Source organism: Scatophagus argus, chromosome 14, assembly GCF_020382885.2.
Source record: "Scatophagus argus isolate fScaArg1 chromosome 14, fScaArg1.pri, whole genome shotgun sequence".
In the NCBI taxonomy this organism is placed as follows: Eukaryota; Metazoa; Chordata; class Actinopteri; family Scatophagidae; genus Scatophagus; species Scatophagus argus.
In genome coordinates, this window is record NC_058506.1 from 16,634,111 (window position 1) to 16,649,021 (window position 14,911).

General features: G+C 40.4%; 1 protein-coding gene across 2 annotated transcripts; it reads left to right on the top strand.

The window, feature by feature from the left end:
- Positions 1-1,273: 1,273 nt before the first annotated feature.
- LOC124071014 (sodium- and chloride-dependent GABA transporter 2-like) lies at positions 1,274-9,243 on the top strand. 2 transcript variants are annotated; one of them, XM_046411435.1, is made up of 14 exons: positions 1,274-1,680; positions 1,767-1,901; positions 2,102-2,242; positions 2,709-2,796; positions 3,049-3,181; positions 3,700-3,834; positions 3,931-4,034; positions 4,342-4,466; positions 5,248-5,360; positions 5,446-5,583; positions 6,474-6,576; positions 6,768-6,868; positions 7,410-7,580; positions 8,457-9,243. In XM_046411435.1, the coding sequence occupies exons 1-14, from the start codon at positions 1,491-1,493 to the stop codon at positions 8,589-8,591; spliced, it is 1,812 nt and encodes a 603-aa protein (XP_046267391.1). In that variant the 5' UTR covers positions 1,274-1,490; the 3' UTR covers positions 8,592-9,243. The 2 variants fall into 2 exon arrangements, with proteins under 2 accessions (XP_046267391.1, XP_046267392.1); XM_046411436.1 differs by lacking the exon at positions 3,049-3,181 and having other exon boundaries at positions 1,499-1,680; positions 2,199-2,242.
- The last annotated feature ends 5,668 nt before the right edge of the window (positions 9,244-14,911 follow it).

Consider the following 14,911-nt stretch of genomic DNA (forward strand, 5'->3'; position numbering starts at 1 on the left):
AGTAATTCACTGTCAACAAAAGGGGGCATTGGAAGTAAGTCAACGCCCCATCATTAAGCTTGTTTGACTGCACTCCATCAGCAGGATGCTCATCTCCAAGTGGACAGGGGTCTCCTGCTATGCAATGTTGTATGGCTTGGACTGAATGGTGCAGGCCATCTGTTCAATTTACATTGGAATTATCATATAATTCCCAACAAGCTTTGTCAATACTGTACTTGCACTATGCCAACAAAGCGAATGTGGAAACATGTGAACACCGATGGATTCTCACTGTAACCTTATGAAAATGACAAACTGATTTCTGATACTGAGGTAGGATTTTAGCAGCTAAAGATTTGCACTGTTTAGGAAAGTCTTTTTAATCTCCAGAGCCTACAGGTTTAATGAATATCTTTCAAGTCAACAGCAAAAATGCAAGCATTGTAACATGTTCTCAAAAAAGGTTCATTTGTATGGAAATGAACGTGACACGTTGGTCCAAAAATGTTGATTTGAATAAATCGAATTAATTTATACCATATGTTTCAAATAGACATACAGAGAAGTAGCACCACCTAACGGTCGGTTGGAGAACTACGATTACCAGACGCGTTCAGGGGCTTAACTTTGATTTCTCTCTCATAATCTAATAAACACGTAGATTATTCAGATGGTTGGCCCGTCTATACTCACAGATGCTTGGATTTTCCTCGCACTCATCTCGGACTTAACGTTTCTAGATAAAAATTTTCAAGGTGATTCTAATCTGAAACACATCAGAGGTGTAGCCTGATTCAAGGTCCAAGTAAGACAGCGCATCACACTTAAAGTTTCATAAACCAGACTTGGTGGCTCCGTCACAAACTGTAAATGCTTTGGGTGGTGTATTGGATGAGATTCACACCTTCACTAGATCTTATGTACCTACAGCTGGAAATGATGAGGCGCACATCCTGGTCAAAAAAGTTTTCCTGTTGATTCTAAAGACTGGAAAAGAAATCTTCGGATGAGAAGTGTTTTTCTTTTCTAGCTGTTTTGAATTGCAGATGTTTTGTGCTGCTGTGCGTCTTGCAGCTGCCACTCATGTTTAAAATTAACATGTGACCTCCCATGTGCCTGTTTGTAGGCCTACACAGACAAAGACATGAAGAAACAATTGTGTATCCATCACCGAGAAGTTCCTAACACCACCAGGCATTACTGCTTTGCTTCGGTTCCCCCTTAATTAAGGCAGAATAGACAATTTGTACCGCCTCATATGCGCGGATTCCGAGCTCCTGTCATGGAAACCCCACCCCCGGGACGGATCCTCCCCTCCTCCAGCACATAGAAGCTATTTATCTGCAAACTTTAACAGCCGCTGTCTCAGTCATCAACATTCACAGTGACGGGATAATCAGAGCTGCGATCACATCTACTCAGTCCCCAACACATTTTCAGCTTCACATTTTTGTGCGGTCTGTGACTGAAGACAGTTTGTGACTTGACAGTGAATTGACAGGGGGAAGATGGCAACGAACATAAAGAGTGGCACCTGTACAGCTCCTGCGTCTAACGGATGCTCAGAGAAGCCAAAAGAGGGAGAGGGACGGGGGTATTGGGGGACCAAAGCCGAGTTCATCCTCACTGTCATGGGGGCGATCATCGGACCTGGGAATGTTTGGAGGTTCCCCTACCTGTGCTACAAAAACGGCGGAGGTGAATGATTTTACACTGCAACTGTTGTTCTTGTTCGTGTTTCAGAGAATACGCATTAAGAGGTGAGGATCCTCCCTTTTTTGCAGGTGTGTTCTTCATCCCGTATATCTTGTTCATGTGTACATGCGGAGTCCCCCTATTCTTCCTTGAGACTGCATTGGGACAATACACCAGCCAGGGGGGCATCACGTGCTGGAAGAAGATTTGTCCGCTTTTCCAAGGTAAAAATGTCCCTATTTTCCCTTTAGTCACATTCAAATCTATGATGACGCGCGTAATTGCGCAATTGTTTGTGTTTTGATTTGAAGCAAAGCAGTTAATCTTTGTCTTCTTTGTAATCATACAATGTTCCTCAGTGCAATAACAATATTATCTCTTCGTTACGCTCACTTGTACATGTACTTTCCTTTTTTTTTTTCAGGCATGGGCTATGCCAGCCACTTAATCATCGCTTTCAGTGCCACCTCCTACATTATCATAATTGCATGGGCGTTTTTTTACCTGTTCTCATCCTTTAGTGCAGATTTGCCTTGGGCCACATGTGGACACTACTGGAACACAGGTAGGTTGTCCTACACCTTTTGTCAGGGCTTTGGGAATCTGCAAGAGTAAAGTGTAAAATGTGTTTATAAAATTACCCAAATTTGGCATGCAGAGCTTCTTTTAAGATTAGAAAAAGTAGGATGTAGGTTAGGCCACAGATTGGATCATGAATTTCACTGCAAAATAATAAGAGGGAAACAATGACCAAGAGAAAACTAAACCTACAGAAGTAATTCTTTCAGTTTCCCAGTTTATAACACTGTTCTTAACTAAATTCACATCTTCTTTCTTTAATTCAGTTTACCTTAGAAAATATTATTGTCCTCAGACATGTACAGAATCCACAAAATGCACAATGATAGCTGCAGATACTTTGCATATTTTTGTCCTTGAGGGTTGTAATCTGGCATGCTTTAGGTGCACCTTATAATTTAACAATAAACATTTTTACGTTGCCAGCTTTTTTTTTTATTTTCTTACGCTAGACTCATGCTTGGACCTCAACCATCCAAATCTGAGCCTCGCCATGACATCCAGACTGAACGCTACTCTTCCTGTTGCAGAGTTCTGGCAGTAAGCATGTAGTCAAATCACACAAGCTTAATTAAGTGCTAATTTCTCTTTCAATCCCTTTCTCTTTCTTTCACTGCCATCCCTGTCAGTCCAGATCCTCCGTTGGTCCCTTTCACTCAGTCCACCTCTGATTTTCTCCCCTCCATTTCTCTCACTCGGCCTCCCTGTCACTTTCTCTCCCTTTCACCTGTCATTCATTTTTGCTCTCCCTTTCACCCTCTCACCCCAATATTGCTCCCCTCCTCCATCCAGACGCCGGGTTTTAAAAGTCTCTGGTGGTATCGAGGAGGTGGGCAGCTTGAGATGGGAACTGGTCTTTTGTCTCGTCTTGACATGGATCATCTGCTACTTTTGTGTTTGGAAGGGCATCAAGTCAACAGGAAAGGTTTGCTGCTCAGACTCTTAACTATTTTAATAAATGTTTCACACAATTTCTCCCCAAAATGTTGGTCCAAAAGAAGTTTTCATGAGTCAAGGATTTGCTACTAAGCTTTTCATTAATCTTACTGCCAAAAACACTTAGTATAAAGTCTGACAAAATCCGGAGAAGCCAGTATGACGCTGCGGATGAAGGGGTAGTACATAGTCTTCAGTTAGAACAGTGCAGTCCAAATCCTGTGACAAGCTGTTTTTGCCAACCATATTCCTGGGATCAGTAGCCCATTACAGACTGGACCATATGAGCAAGTTTTAACCACAGTTACCAACCGGCCCAGTCCATCTGGTGCCTAAGCAATGAATCAATTGATAAAAAAAAAATCAGCAGATCAATAATGAAAAGAATCATGAGTTGTAGCCCAAACCCCAGTACAGTTAGCCCTAAACCCAAGATGCTGCAGATCTATTGTGCTACAGAGTGGTGACAGCTGACTCTCGCTTTCTGTGTTTCCTCCTTTCCTTCAGGCAGCGTACATCACAGCCACCTTCCCCTTCATTATGCTGCTGATTTTGTTAATACGTGGTGTTACCCTACCGGGAGCACTGGATGGCATCATTTACTACCTCTACCCTGATATCTCTCGCCTTTCAGATCCCCAGGTGAGAACACACAAAAAGTCTTTGGGGCCATGCAGTTTCATTGTTTCCTCTACAGCATCGTGCATATAGACACATGTATTTTCATAACATTTTCAGGTGTGGATGGATGCTGGGACTCAGATCTTCTTCTCCTATGCAATTGGCCTTGGTTTCCTAACCTCTCTTGGGAGTTACAACACTTACAACAATGACTGTTACAGGTAGGTGCAGGGCTGATTGGTCAGAACTATCCTACTGGAAGTGAAAAGTGACTACATCTTAACATTTACGCTTAATATGTAAGTGTTTCTTGTGTTTCATATAATGTCCCTGCAGACTTGTTTGTTTGCACTTGAGTGTGGCCTCTTTTCCATCATGCTGCAAAGTCAAGAATTTCTGCAGAAAGAAACAAAACATTTGACAACCAAGTATAATGAGTTCATGGTCCTTTAACTACCATTAGATAATAAAACGAGAAACCACTTCTGCTTTGTCACACCTCGACTGCTTCTTTCATTTTTCTTTCAGGGACTGTTTCTACCTGTGTTTGCTGAACAGTGCTACCAGCATTGTGGCAGGCTTTGCCATTTTCTCTATTTTGGGATTCATGACTTATGAACAAGGAGTGGATATTTCTGAAGTAGCTGAATCAGGCAAGTACTCAATCAGATAAGACCAGCTTCATGCTGAGCATTAAAGTGACAAACTGTTTTAATGCTTTATTTGGGGGGAGCTTGTAGTATAGATAGCCAGACAACATAAACTGAATAGGTAGTCCAAATTCTCCCTGTGTGAAAATTCTGGCAAATCATGTGATAATTCTTTATCCCAATCCTCTTATCCTTCTGATCTAATATCCTTCTAGGCAGACTTAATATTTTCTTCTCTCATCTGTATGTGAGTTTAGGTGAGCATGATTACTGTGAACCAGCAGTAATCGTGTAGTACTTTGTGCCGACTTCTTTGCCAAACCGTCAGAATTATAAGTGCATCCACAGGTCTTAGTGGCTGCTACACACATTTCTCACCCTACCTGTAGACATTTGCAGCTGAGCCGCACTGCAGACCATAAGTCAAAGATCAACCGTCGCTGATTCACATTTCAAATAAACAAACAAAAATCTTTTTGTTTAATGAAGCTCAGTCACATCCTGAACTCCCCATCCACTTCCCAAGCTGAAAATATCTGAAAAACCGAAATATCTCAACAACGACAGGATGAATTGTCATGACATTTGGTACATTCATGTCTCCCTCACGATGAGCTGTAATCACTTTGGATGAACTCGACTGGTTACTTTAGTTATAGTTTGCGATTTTTTTCTGCCACTACAGCCCTGATGTTGCTGCAACTCCATACATTCCCAGATTCCCAGTTACCAGTATATGCAAATTGAATTGTGTGTGTGTGTGTGTGTGTGTGTGTGTGTGTAGGTCCAGGGTTGGCATTCATTGTCTACCCACGAGCTGTAGCCATGATGCCCATGCCACAGCTGTGGTCAGTGTGTTTCTTCATCATGATCATTCTGCTTGGATTGGACAGTCAGGTACTAGCAACAATGAGAGAATGAATGAATGAATGAATGAATGAATGAAGATCTGACTCTCTTTCGTCCCACTGGTTCTTTCCAGTTTGTAGGTCTGGAGTGTCTGATGACATCACTGGTTGATCTGTTCCCGACTTACCTGCGCCAAGGCTACAGACGTGAGCTGGTCCTGCTGGCTATCTGCAGTGTCTGCTGTTTGCTGGGACTCTCCCTGGTCACCGAGGTTTGTACAGTACACTCAGAGCCAGACAGCGAGGAAAACGTCTCCTTAGCGTGGTCTAACATATTATTTATGTGACATTTATGTAAACACTGACGAAATATTACAGAAAGCAAAGCAGAGCCACTGAAGCAAACTAAAATCTGATGAAGTAGGACAATCCAAGCAACACTTACATGTTAAATGTAGTTTGCTGGAAAAAACAAAACAAAAAAAGTGTGCTTTTACAGGACGGTAAGCATGAATCTAATGTTCTGTAGCTCCAGTGTAATAAAGCATAATTCAATATATTTTACTGCCTTGTCATTGTGTTTCATCAGACAGACATACATATTTGTGGGCCATACACACTGTTTAGTGTTCTTACAGTGTGAGAGACTCCTGTAGTTCCTGCACACTGGTTTAGTCAGCCTGCCTCTGTTGCTCCACAGGGCTTCCAGGAAAGCCTGCCAAATCCTGCAGTATCAGGTGTTAAACAATGCGAACATGAGTGCCGCTGCTTGTCAGAAAAAAAAGTTGTAGTTTTCCTGGTTTTCTTTTTTTTTTTAAATGAAAGGATATGTGTCACTTTGCTGTGTCCCTTGCACTGCTCCTTCAATTTCAATATGAATAAAATATTGTCATCATTTTTGTTTTTACATTCACAATTGTTTTAAATAAGATATTCAACCACACAACACTGCAGAGGGGATCTGCCTTTAATAATAATGCGAAGAATATCCATGGGGAAACCTTTTGATAATGTGTTAAGCGTTTTTTTTTTAACTTTGAAAGACCCTGGCCAATGCTGTACAATCAGTCTTGGAACAAAATGTATTGGGGAAAAAAAACAGTTACAGTTAGCTACTATTAGTCCTTATTATCATGGTTTATATCCACTTCAATATTCATAGGGAGGGATGTACCTGCTCCAGCTGTTGGACCATCACGTCTGCAGCGGCACCACCTTACTCCTCCTCTCCCTTTTCCAGTCTGTCAGCATTTCCTGGGTGTACGGTAAGTGTTCAACAACATAACCCACTATGAATAGATCCTGTACACAAAAGAGACAAAACTTTTAGTCAGAATACGAGAAGCCTGGATTAGACTGGATTCCAACGAGGCAAAAACTACTGTATGCACATTTGATATGCTGATATTTTAATCTCAAAGATGAGATTGAACTTTAGTCTTTCCTTTCCCAAAAGGTGCTGATCGTTTCTACAGCAACATCGCAGATATGATTGGTTATCACCCAAACCCATTCATGAAGTACTGCTGGACTTACATAACTCCCCTCATCTGTTTTGTAAGGGCTCATTCCTTTCAGTCGTTCTCATGGGGTTGATTTGTTTCTTCCACGTGTGTTGCTGTCTTCCTCATGTCTGCTTTCATTTTGTTTTATGATAAATGTACATTCATAAGTGAACAGGAGACCCACATAAGTGAGAGTCGTGTGCAGATTAATCACAGGTGCTCATGCACTCAGATGTGAATACACACACACACACACACACACACACACACACACACACATGCAAATGGTGGATTTATTGCATTGTAATGTTCATACATCACTCACTTTACATCTTCCCGGGTCAGTCCTTTAAGTTGCTACCCCTCTCTGGTGAACTTAACACCTCAAACGTGCCCTCTCAACCACTGCCATCAAATTAACAATATGTATGTCACAAGGTGAATATCCAATAAATCATGGATTACATCTCCCACCTAAAGATGTCCAGTATGTAATGACTTTATAGAGAAGAAGTAGGTATATTGTCTTTTGAGTTAAGTAATCTCAAACTGCTATGTTTAACATTAATCCTCTTTGTCTCCTCCTATCACAGGGCACATTCATCTTCTCTATTGTTAAATACTCCCCGCTGAAGTTCAGCAACACTTACGTTTATCCACTCTGGGCCAATATCCTGGGCTGGTTCATAGCCACCGTCTCCCTGTCCCTCATCCCACTGTTTGTGTTATATAAAATAAAACAGGGAGAAGGCACTCTACGACAGGTGAGCATGAGCCTCTAGTTTATCTCTCAAAAAACTTCAAGTGCTGTTAAGTTAATTTTGTTAAAAAAAATAAAATAAAAAAAATAAAAATTAGAGTTACACTGGAAAGCTCGTAGTAATAAAAATCCTCCCTGACTCACTGATATTGACCAGTGAAACTCCTCTGACATACACTAGAGCATTTGGTCATTTTGTGCTTTTTTTGTACTTTAAATCTAACTTCCTGCTGTGAGACAATATTTAGCAGATAAACAGTGTTTGATTTGTAAAAAGGTTGTTCGGCTCAGGTTTCCACCATTCATGAAAGAGCTCCATGGTATGGGTGAATGACAGCTGAAAGTATTTGTGTTGGCCTCACTCAAGTCTTGCCTCTCGTCATGAGGTAAAGCTCTTAGTGTATGTGTAAAGTATGTGTATTCTTTAGGTACAGCTTGGTCTATAAAATAATATTCCTGGCATTTCTCCAGGATTTTTTAAGAGAATTTCTCAGAATCTCTTTCAGTGAGTATTTAGGCAGAAGACACTAGTGGGATTATCTTACTTACAAAACATTTAAACCTTTCACTTTTAACCACAAGTTAAGTTGTTGTCCCTGTACATGTAGACAACAAAGCATAGTCTTATCATTCCGAGGTAATGCAACCTGCTAAAATACTCAGATACTAAGATAGCTAAAGTAATACACTGTAATCTGCAACTTATTTTTACAAGGAAAAATAATTTAACTGCACACTATTATCCAATTGTACATACATAGGAGTAATGGTGCAACAGAATGACTCATGATATGCATGATGTAATAAATAATGCAATCTGTTTTGCTTTTAGCTACTAAGTGGCACTCATGTGATTATTGTATCTCTTTTTCTCCCTCAGCGATTCTTGTTGCTCTGCAAGCCTGTTGACAATCTACCCTTGCAACCAAAATGTCTTCCTAAGATGGAAACCAATGGCATCACTGGCCACACAGAGCTCAAACCTTTATCCCACAACGAGGAACTTGCGCAGTGAACACAAACAAGCGGTTCACCTGAGAGGTGTGCTGTACTTTATTGTAAATAATGGGCATTTAGTACACTAAAGGGCACAATAAGAAGTGCCTCCTTGGGAAAGGCAAAAGCTATCTACAATCTACGACAAAGTAGCAAATGCAAATAGTAGGCTAGATGCCAATGTGTATTATGTTACATTTTCCTTATAAAACAGAAAATTACAACTGCATGCTTTTTGAATTCAAATTTCTCTATTTTTGAACACTTAACGTAAAACACACTTCAGTCAAACTCAACAGAAACAAAAGAAAGCTCACCCAAACTATCTCGGTTTGTGTTTTAACCTTTTCCAACAGTCGTATTCCTAGTCTACATGTTGCTCTTTCATGCTCATAATGACCAATCTACCTCTTGATCCTCTGCTCCTTCCAGTCTCTCTGCCAACACCTGCAGTGTCTTTGTTGTCCAAACAGTCAGAGTCTTGGTTGCAGCCGATGTACATTACCTCAACAGTGTATTTTACGTTACTAAAGTGCCATCCATTTGTCTTGGAGGCTGTGCTCAGTCCTGGTCCGTCTGTGTACACTGGATGGCTACTGAGCCCAGATTCATTGCTCCTGGTCCAGGGAGACTTCAGTCAGCTAATTGCCACTATATGTATGGACACCGGATCAGCGGTTAGGGTGTCGGACCCGTAACCGGTGGGTCGCTGGTTCGATTCCCCGTCCCGGTGTCCATGGCTGAGGTACCCTTGAGCAAGGTACCTAACCCCCACTGCTCCCCGGGCGCTGCACGCGGTCGCCCACTGCCCCGGGTTTGCTGTGTGTGTGTGCACGTCACTTGGGTGGGTTAAATGCAGAGCACGAATTTCGTTGGAGTGAGTTCCCTCCAATGACAAAATATGTCACTTTCTATTTCTTTCTTTCTAGCAGTTTGTAGCTACAACCAAACATAGCTATATCAAAGAGCGAGCAGCAGTCAGCAATGATTTGCTGCAACTTATTTGGGTGAAGGGATCTTCAACAGGTGGCCAAGTCTGACATATTGCACCTTTAAAGAATTATTTTTGGAAGTCAAAGGAAATTTGACAAATAGTTTGAGTAGGAGAACAGGTGAGGAGTTAGTCAAATGTTTCTCTCCAATCTAAACTGTAATTTTAACAACAGCTGTTGAAAAAACAAAAGAAACAGTATCTTTCAGGCATAAAAGAAATTATGAAATGAAATTGTTTGATGGCAATGGATTTTATTTGTTTCTCCAGAATAAGGACTTGATTTGTGCAAGGATTTTACAGCTGTAACTGTATTATGAAATACAACACACGCACCATTCAAAGCTTACACGCACGTTGAGATCACAAAGGTCACTTTGTTGTTGATAATTAGCTGATGTGTTTGCATTTGTATTCTTTATGATTTTCATCCTGTTTGAGTAAAATGTGTGATTTTTTTCTCTTTTTTTATATTGTGTATAATGGGGGCAATTTTCCCCTGTGTATTACTAAAATATATGCACCCTGTTAATGCTGCATATATCTTCATGCAGTATAACTCGATTCTTAAAACTATACGGAGTGCCTTACAACAACAAGAAGTTAATTCACTGTAATGTTGCTATATACTATTTCTGTACTGTAACTATTTGCGCAACCATGCATTCTTTAGGGGGGGTCTTGTTCCCCCAGTACTGGGAAAATATTAAATATATTCTCCTTTATGAACAATGTCACTGGATCAGTCTCTTGTTAATTCTTATTTACTTTGATTTTATATCCATTTCTGTTCGCCCAGGACAACATAAGATTGTGTGTGTGTGTTCTACATCCATAGAACAAAGATGGCCCCTCTTGGTAAAAGCAACAATTTGCTTTTCTTCTCCAAAGAGTGAAGGACATTAAAAGATCTGCAGCCCCAGGCCATTGGCAAGAGGAGGAAAATTGCAAACCCAGCCAGTCAATATGTGTGTGTCTGACAAACACTTCATCACAGGTTAATTAATGATGCTAATGAGTAAAAGATGCGTGCTGAGTGCACCCACAGATCCAAGCAAATCAGAAAACAGTTGCAGTGATTGGTTTGATTAAAGTTTTTACTGTAAACTGGTCATAATGTAAAACTCCACATTTGGGAATGGAGTTTGATTTAACAGTCTGTCCACTTGAAAGATCAAAATATTTCAACCTTGTAAACTGTATAAAGTAGTATGGATAGGGTTTTCTACTTCTATTGGTTTGTATTAAAAGGTTGCATAACAATGATAACATTTTCTTTCTTTATCATCACGCAGAGGGAAACATACATTTTCTCATTGATTAGAGGCTAGCTAACTAAAATAGCTAATCTTACAGGTCAACCAAGAACGACACAGTTAATGTTACATCTCAAAGCATAAATCTCTCATTCATTTTGATGATGCACATCTTTTTGGCACTTTGAACACCACATGCAAAGTTGGTTAGGTCACTGTGTTCCATAACACAGTGACAGTTTATACACAGTTTGGTTGTTAATGTGTCATCCAGATTACAGATAGACATGCTATGCGGGAGCATCAGAATCAGAATTCCTTTATTTATCCCTGAAGGGAAAGCAGTGTGTTCTCTGGGTCTGTGATGCATAATGTACTGATAAAACACTTCTTGTTCTTGGAAAAAAATGTCCAATGACACCTCTCCCCTTTCAAATTACACAAAATGGTTTGAAAGCAGACGCAGCTTCCGGCTCAGCAGGCCTGTCTCCCTGTCTCCCCGTCTCCCCTTCTCCATGTCTGTCCGTCTCCACATCTCCCCATCCCCCCTTCCCCATACCCCTCCCAACTCAAGGAGATGAGCAGTATCAGACTGACATTTCAGTTAACATAATTGCAGGGGGTTTGAAGCATTGAGTGACTCTTTCTATATGTAGCTCGTTTCACAGCAACAGACACAGGTCAGTTCCTTTAAACAGGCAATTATTACTTGAACATGTCTTTATCACGCATCCTTGCCTTTGTCCCTTAATGGAAACTACATGTGAATGAAGTACAAAATAGTAAAAGATATTAATAAATTGTAAGTAGGCTACATCATATGAAAACAAATAAAAATACAAAAATATTGCATAAACAAAGGCTTTAACAGGTATTACACAATACTTCGCTGGCCACTTTCACTTATAATACAATATATGAACCTTGTGAGGCTTTTGCCCACGCTGAACTACACAGAGTTCCACAATGAATGCCATTAGATTAAATTTTCACTTTAGGCCAAATGAATTATTTATTTATCTATTACATAGAATTGTGGACTAGAGATATTTCATATCAAACAGCATGTATCGGACTACAAGAAAGTTGCAAGTGAGTTTAAAGCTTTGAATGGGTCAGCGTGAGATGTGCAGGTATGGTCCCAGCAACTGTGCAGAGTTGGCATGGCCTGAGGTGGGGATGGTGAAGTCCAATGTAGCGTTTTCACAGGATTAAAAATCCCAGGCGGTGCCCCAGCTGATAGCTGATACAGATGAAACAGGTCTGAGCTTAAAAATAGTTAATTAAACACATTAAGCTTAAGAAAAATGGCTTGTGATGTGACTCGGGGCCAATATGTCAAAATATTGAGAAGCATTAATTCTGCTGGCACAATGCCGATTTTAATTGTCAGTCACAGATGAGAAGTAATGACACTGCAATGTGTCAAGATAACAGGTTGTCATTACATCTGAAATACACTAACCCCCGTTCACATCATGTCTCTAGGAAAAGTCAAGTCATTGCACACCTGAAGGCATACAGGGAACAATCAGGAATGTGAACAACTGCCAGAGAGCCAGCCAAGACTCATCAAAGGTGTGAATAAAAGGTGGGGTTATGTCAAAACTTCAATGGCTGAACACATATTAACTTTTGTGTTTTGCTGCCGTCACGTTATTTAATTTCTTGTTTCCCAGGAATCACAGGGCTGTGATATACCAGTCAGCCATCATTTTATGGCCACTGACAGGTGATGTGAGTAACACTGATTATCTCATTACAATGGCACCTGGCAGTGAGTAGTATCTATTAGGAAGCAAGTGAACATTTTGTCCTTGACGTTGATATGTTGGAAGTAGAAAAATGGGCAATGATAAGGATTTGAGCTACTGCGTCAGAACATCTCCAAAACAGCAGCTCTTGAGGGATGTTCCCAATCTGCAGTGGTCAGAACGTACCAAAAGAGGGTCAAGGAAGGAAAACTGGTGAACCGCTGACAGGGTCATGGATGGCCAAGGCTCACTGATGCGCATGGGGAGCGAAGGTTGACCCTGTTGTCTGATCCAGTAGAGCTACTGTAAAAACACATAGTGTATCGCAGTTTGTTGTGTACGGGGCTGGGTAGCTGCAAACCAGTCAGGGTGCTCACGCTGACCCATATCCATCACCAAAAGTGCCTACAACAGCCACAAGTATGAGAACTGGACAACAGAGCAACAGAAGAAGATTTCTAGGTCTGATGTATCACGTTTTCATTTCCATAGTGTGAATGACCAGGTGAGTGTGTGTCGCTTAATTGACTTTTTTTTTTTTTTTAAAGGCTTTGCTGGGAAACCTTGGGTCCTGCAATTCATGTGGATGTTCGTCTGACAAATAGCTTGATAGCTATTTGCTGGCCATAACAAGCTCTTTTCACTATATGACAAAGGATGAAAGGAAACTGAGGTCATGAAAATGAAAACTTCTGGACTGAGTATTTATTGCTTTATTAGTGCCATAACCTGGCAAGATTCAGTATAGCTCCAGGGGACCAGACGTGTGAGATTACACTGTGAGGAAACAGGGTGTGTGTGAGAACCGAAAAACACATTAATCAAGGCAGGCCAATCTCATTCAGGGAGTCCAACACCAATGTTTTCTATCCCACAGTGTCTCATACAGACACAGCAGGCAGTCTGTAGTTTTTTTCTATGAGATCCCCCAGGCCTTTGAAGCAACTTTGATGTAAACTCCTTTCTCTGAAGGGAAACTCATGCATCTGTATGAGTTGCTCAGGGGTGCGACAAAGTGGCGTAAGTATTTGATGTCCTGGGATGAGAATGTCTCACATCGGCAACTTAAAGTTGCAGTGACTAAACAGTTGCAAACAAAAAAGTGATAAGTTGGCATTGAGTGTTTTCTGAGAAGACAATCGACTGATAAAAATTATTTTGCAAGAAAAAGCATGCAAGGCCAGGTAAGAAAAACATCTGAAATGTGATTAAGTGGGCATGTGTTAAGTGTGAAGTCCTCACTCAATGCATGAACTATACTCTCTATACTGTTAAATTGCAATAAAATGTATCCTGTTTTAAGGTAGTTGTTGTTGTTTGTCCGAAGCTGAGGCCTCGGTCACAGTAAGGATCTCGGTGTAATTATGTAACCAGTCTTCAATACGAATCCTGTTGCGGAGTCTTGCTCTGCATCATCATATAATCTCTCTATGCATCTTTGTATCTCTGAACATATGTTTACACACACACACACACACACATGCATTGTCAGCGTCAAATCAGTGTGATTTGACATTGACAATGCACATACGACAAAGAGCCACATTCACTTCCATGTTGTGTTCAGGCGTTGTTTGCTGCAATTGTTCATTCAAAATCATCAAGAAAATAAGTAAATCATCTTTGTCTCCCACTTCTTTCTGTTTACTGAAAGGCTTTAATTTGATTTGTTTTCACTTGCGTTATTGGTGCAAGTTTCTGAAATGAAACAATAACATAATCATTAGTCATATTAGTTCATAACCCCAAGAATGACAACACTCTCCATGGTCCATCTCAGTGAATCAGTAAGCTATGGCACCGTAACTTGCTTGTGAACTCAACGCAAAGTTCATGACTGTTTGGGTGTCATAAATCTGCATGTTGCTCAATCGTGTCTCTCTGTTATCCAGTGTACATTTCAGCGTCTGTAATTCAACAGGGTAGCCTTGCAAAGCCCACAGTTCCCCTGGGCCTCTCAGCAGTCACATAGAACATTCCAGGCTCACAAAGCTGTCTGGCACAGTGGGTGTGAGAGTTTCTTAAAATTAAACTGTGAACGCTAATGCAATGAAGATGTTCAGTTTTGCCAAACCTGGTAAGCATTAGCAACATTTTCGGTTGGTGCTTTACATAGTTTTACATGCAATGTACGTATATTCACAAGTAATATAATAATATAATATAATAATGATGAGACTGGTAAAGTTGTTTAATGTCCATCAAAGCAAAGCATTTTTTTGGTTGAAAATGTAAGACAAATAATAATAATAATAATAATAATAATCTGAACAGTTATATTTTTTCATTATTTCTCCTTTTAACTTAAATAACATCAGTTATCATTATTACTGAAATG